The sequence below is a fragment of the Morone saxatilis genome, unplaced genomic scaffold, assembly GCF_004916995.1.
Source record: "Morone saxatilis isolate NCDOM2014 unplaced genomic scaffold, NCSU_SB_2.0 Contig11, whole genome shotgun sequence".
Lineage (NCBI taxonomy): Eukaryota > Metazoa > Chordata > Actinopteri > Moronidae > Morone > Morone saxatilis.
In genome coordinates this window covers 147,279-153,202 of record NW_023339663.1, presented here as the reverse complement: position 1 = coordinate 153,202, position 5,924 = coordinate 147,279, and the positions used below count along the sequence as shown (strand labels likewise).

At 35.8% G+C, this 5,924-nt stretch overlaps 2 protein-coding genes across 2 annotated transcripts in view; both read left to right on the top strand.

Moving 5' to 3' along the window:
* LOC118320831 overlaps positions 1–1,493 on the top strand; it is a gene marked incomplete at its 5' end in the record, with an annotated part of 6,440 nt that extends 4,947 nt beyond the window's left edge. Inside the window, 2 exon segments of the mRNA XM_035651946.1 lie at positions 3–85; positions 851–1,493. Coding sequence (XP_035507839.1) covers positions 3–85; positions 851–1,493 — 726 coding nt within the window.
* Positions 1,494–1,514: 21 nt separating this feature from the next.
* Positions 1,515–5,606, top strand: LOC118321237 (ras-related protein Rab-8B; the record flags this gene model as incomplete). The annotated part of the gene is given in 3 exon segments (XM_035652474.1): positions 1,515–1,580; positions 1,696–1,746; positions 2,398–5,606. Coding segments are annotated over 3 exon segments (207 nt in total), but the record flags the coding sequence as incomplete, so codon positions are not given.
* Positions 5,607–5,924: the final 318 nt, after the last annotated feature.

Genomic DNA, 5,924 nt, shown 5'->3' with positions numbered 1-5,924 from the left:
AGTATCCAGACGTTCAGTCAGTCTCCGAAATGTTCAGTCGCCAGACGTTCAGTCTCCAGATGTTTACAGTCATCTCCGATGTTCAGTCAGTCTCCAAATGTTTAGTCAGTCTCCAGACGTTCAGTCCTCCAGAATGTTACAGTCAGTCTCCAGATTTCAGTCAGTTCCAGATGTTCAGTCAGTCTCCACATGTTTACAGTCAGTCTCCAGACGGTACAGTCTCCAATTTTCAGTCAGTCTCCAGGATGTTAGTCAGTCCTCAGGATGGTTTACAGTCCAATCTCCAACGTTCAGTCAGTCTCCAAATGTTTACAGTCAGTCTCCAGACGTTTCATCTCCAGATGTTTTTACAGTCAGTCTCCAGATGTTTCAGTCAGTCTTCCAGATGGTTTACAGTCCATCTCCAGATGTCACAGTCAGTATCAGATGTTGCTCAGGTCCCTGATATCCACAGTCAGTCTTCAGACTTTCATCTCCAAATGTTCGAGTCAGTCTCCAGACGTTCAGTCTCCAGATTTTACAATAGTTTCCAGAGTTCAGTCTCCAGAGTTCAGTCAGTCTCCAAATGTTTACGGGTCAGTTCTCAGATGTTCAGTCCACAGATGTTACAGTGATCCCAGATGTTCAGTCAGTCTCCGATGTTTACAAGTCAGTCTCCAGACGTTCAGTCTCCAGATGTTCACAGTCAGTCTGGCCAGATGTTCAGTCAGTCTTGCAGATGTTCAGTCAGTCTCCCAGATGATTCACAGTCAGTAACCAGACGTTCAGTCAGTCTCCAAATGTTCAGTCAGCGCCAGACGTCAGTCAGTCCCAGATGTTTACAGTCCAGTCTCCAGACGTTCATCTCCAGATGTTTCACAGTCAGTCTCCAGATGTTCAGTCAGTCTCAAGATGTTCACATCAGTATCCAGACGTTTCAGTCGGTCTCCAAATGTTCAGGTCATTCGCCAGCGTTCAGTCAGTCTCCAGATGTTTACAAGTCAGTCTCCAGCAGGTCGTCAGGTCTCCAGATGTCACCAGTAGGTCGTCCAGATGCTTCAGTCAGGTCTCCAAGATGTTCACAGTTCAGTATCCAGACGTTCAGTCTGATCTCCAAATGTTCAGTCAGTCGCAGACTTCGTCTCCAGATGTTTTACAGTCTCCGAGATGTTTACAGTCTCCAGGATGTTCAGTCAGTCTCCAGATGTTCAGTCGAGTCTCCAGAATGGTTTACAGTCATCTCCATGTTTCCACAGTCAGTCTCCCAGATGTTTACAGTCAGTTCAGACGGTTCAGTCAGTATCCAGATGTTTCACAGTGCAGTTCCAGATGTTCACAGTCAGTATCCAGTGCGTTCAGTCAGTCTACAGATGTTCAGTCAGCCTCCAAATTACATTCATTCTCCGGATGTTTACAGTAGTCTCCGACGTTCATCTCCAGATGTTTCTCCAGATGTTTACAGTCAGTCTCCAGATGTTCACAGTCAGTCTCCAGATGTTCTGTGTTTAATGTAAACGTCTCCTTTTGTCGTTCAGCTGGCAATCGATTACGGGATCAAGTTTTTAGAAACCAGCGCAAAGTCTGGCATCAACGTGGAGGAGGTGAGTGAGGATCAGACCATCGTCACATGACATCATCACATGACATCATCACATAACATCATCACATGACATCATCACATCCCCTGCACAGACTGACAGATGAAATCCTCCACAGGCCTTTTTCACACTCGGCAGAGACATCATGAGCAGACTAAACAGAAAAATGGTGAGTTTTATTGTGAAGTCTACATTTGCTTTTACTTTGAAAGCCAGATTGAACACTGAACTGAGATCAGTTTATTGATCACAGTATCCTCCCACAATGCAGTGCACCGCTCAGAAACATAACTTTTGAATCTTTATCTGCAGTTGATTGATTGATTGAAGTTTAGTAACTTTTAGCTTGATGGTGTTTTATTATTAATATCTACAGTAACAGTAGTCTGTTACATACTGTAATGAAAGTATCGACAGTCAACAGGAAATTATGTAATACGTTCAATCAAACATTCACAATGCATTCTGGGAGAATTATTGTGAATAACTATAACAATACTAATGCTTTTAGTGTGAACAGACCATATTTAGATAAACAGGAAGTGACATCACAAAGTCACAGTTTGATTGACAGGCATCAGTACAAGAGTTCAGGACATGTTTGTCCACCAATCACAGCCCAGCAGTCGGTGCTCTCGTCCAATCAGCTACAACTAAGTTATATTTTCAATATCCAATCATCTTAAAGTAATAAAATCTTATCATCACCTCAGAGTGACATCACAGGAAGTCCCAATCATCTGATCTCTCGTCTGAAGCTGATTGGACCAGAGGTCGTCTCTGTGACCTTTGACCTCTTTGTGTTGTTTGTTTCCTGCAGAACGACAGCAACCCGCCAGGAGGAGGCGGGCCCGTTAAAATCACAGAGTCTCGCTCTAAAAAGAGCTTCTTCAGGTGTATGCTGCTGTAGACGGAGCCTCCTCTTCCTCCTCTTCCTCCTCTTCCTCTCGCCGCAGGAGGAGGATCAAACCTGTGGAAACACGTCTTCAGGAAAGTTTCTCTGCTTGTCAATCAGCTCAAATCTTCCAGCACGCCTCCTCTTCCTCCTCCTCCTCCTCCTCGTTAACTCTGGCTGCTGTCAGCTCAGCAGGAGTTTCGGCAGCGTGATGAAACGTTTTTCTAAGAAAGAAAGCGATGATGATGATGATGATGACGATGACGATGATGATGAAGAGCAGCGCTGATACGGAGTCCTGATGATGTCTAACGTGTTTTTCATATTTTAATTTAAATGTTTTAATGTTTCTAAAACTGACTTTTAGTCCAAAGAGTGAATGTACGGAGGCTCTGCTGATCAATACAGTTATCAGTTATCAGTTCTGACCCGATAGAAAACATTTCACATTATTACCATTTAATCGTTTATGTGAATCAATTAACAGCAGAGCTCCAATTAACAATTGTTTTCATTATTGATTAATCTGTCAATCATCTTCTCCATTAATCAATCAGTTGTTTTGTCTATAAAATGTCAAATGTTCAGTTTCCACACTGAGAATCTGAAATCAGAGAATTTAGACATTTTTATTAAAAGAATTAAAATTAAAATAACAGGTGGAGATTCACTGAATATTTAACAACTAATCAATTAATTAACTGATTGTTGCAGCTCTCATTATCATCATCATATTCAAATAAAGAGTGCCCATTAATAATTCATTAATTGTCTTAAAATAATCAATTGATTTTTAAAACGTTTAAGATGTTCTTTCTGTTTTTCCGCCTCGTCTTCAATGTGTCTACTGCTACGAAATATTGATTTCACATCAATATTCAATAATGAATGATTCTGTTGGTGCCTCCTTTAAAAAAAAAACAAATATATTAGAAATATATAAAATGTACTAGTATCGGCCACAGAGGCTCTCTGATAATCAATGTTGGTATTGATCTGCTCCTTCGACCTCCATGTTTGTGTCTGATGAAACTCACGTCTTGTTTTATTTATTCACTCTTCTTCTTCTGTGGTGTTTTAGGACCAATCAGCTGATTTTAACTTCAGAATATACAGATATATATTTATATATATATCTATATATATATATATATATTTAAATTAATATATCATATATTTATATATATAAATATATAGATATAGTTGTATTTATACACACACATACGTGTGTTACTGTCAGTAAAGTAAAACTGTCTGTGAGGAAACTGAACTTAAAAATAAATACGTTCATATATAATAATAAAATCATTTTATTTTAAGATAAAATGATTTAATAAAATGAGACGTTAGAATGTGAATCTGTGAGGCATTCAATGTCTCCTCGTGTTTCTGAAAAATGAAGTGATGAGCTGCAGATAATCAGTTATTAATGAAGTTATTGATGCTTTTCTATATTTTTGTATTCAATCTTTCTTTGAAACCACTCGACGCTTAACGTTTTTATTTTTAACATTTTAGAGGATTTTAGAGAGAAAACTGTTGTTTGAATTCTTATTTTTGTATAATTCTGAAATATTTCAGTCTTTTAAGATTTTTATTCATATTCAGCTTTTGTGTTTGAGCCACCGGAAGAATTATAGATTAATTAGAATAAGTGTTAATTAATTGGTTCAGTTGGTATGATACATTTATAAACTTAAAGTTAAATAAATTAATGATTTTATTTACGTTTCATTTATATTTATTTGTTTTGAGTTTATCAATGCATCATTTAAATGAGAATTTAAAGTGCAGGCAGTTATTAACTGACTGTCAGACACATTTATCAATAAATATTAATATAATCAATAAGGCTGCCTCGGTTCAGAGACACAATCAATATTTTATCACTTGATTTTTACAGTGTTGTTGTTCTGACAACGTTTTGTTTACAGACTCACTGCTGCAGTATTATTATTGATTATTGATTATTATTCGATATTGATCTCTCCTCCCGCTGCACTTTATGTTCTGTGTTTGTTCTTCTGATTAAAAGGTGCTTCAACCATCTGAACTTTGAGCAGAAAAAGATCAATTTCACCATTTCAAACAAATCTACCTGATCAATTTTTATAATTTAATCGTATTCTGGCTGATGATCAATATCTGACGATCAATATGACCTCACAGCTGTTTGTATGTTTCACTATTTAGAATGTCCTCAAAATGGTGAAAGATCAATTCAATTAATGATAATTATTAACAACATAAAATCAATCAAATTATTGATTATTCATTTTCAACACGACATCACTTCCTGTGTCATAAACAAAATCAGGAAGATTTTGTTCAATCAGAAGAAACTTTTATTTGAAATATCAATAATCAATCATCAATAACCGATAATCATTCATGTGTGAAGAATAAAACTGATAATCTTTGTTTCTGTGGTTTTGGAATAGTTTTTTATCATTTCACTGCTTTTCTGTCAGTTTGTGTTAAAACGTGTTTTTGAATGAAGTTTGTTTTTGTTTGTTAGCACTTTGTAACTTTGCTAAAAGCGCTATGCAAAAATACATTTATTATGCTTATTATTATTGGTTTTTGTTACTGAACTCATTGATCTATCACATGTATTGATCCCCAGAAACGATCAGCGCTGCATACAGATATTAAAAGGAACATTTTTGAGAAAAAAATACATTTTTTACTTCAATCTCAGAATTGTTCAGATATTTCTTTCTCTCTTTTTACACATAAAACTTTCTTTAGAGGTTTTCTGTTTATATCTACTGTATATACACATTGTATATTATAAATACAGAAGTGAAACACAAAACTACAGTGAAAGTGACTCATCTGTTGGTTTGTTTTCATCAGGACGTTTAGGTGAATAAAAACAGATGAAGGCTCCAAATTAAAAGAGGAACTGGATGTTTTTTTCAGCTTTGAAAGTTTTTTAGAACAAAACAAATTTTTGTGTCAGAACGGTTCATGTGTGTAAAAACAGAGATATTCTGATCAATACTGGATCAATAACTGAGAACACTGCAGTGACCTTTGACCTCTCTTTAATGCTTCAGTTTGTCTTCCATTTCCTGTTCTGTGATGTCATCACAGTCAGCGGATCGTATAATAAAAAACTTTTTCTATCAGCTGTTGGTCAGATTCTGTGATTGTCTTATATATATATATATATAAAGTTATTAGAGTACAGTTACATATTTAAAGTTATTAGAGTACAGTTACATATTTAAAGTTATCAGAGTACAGTTACATATATATGAAGTTATTAGAGTACAGTTACAAATATATAAAGTTATCAGAGTACAGTTACATATATATAAAGTTATCAGAGTACAGTTACATATATATGAAGTTATCAGAGTACAGTTACATATATATAAAGTTATCAGAGTACAGTTACATATATATAAAGTTATCAGAGTACAGTTACATATATATGAAGTTAT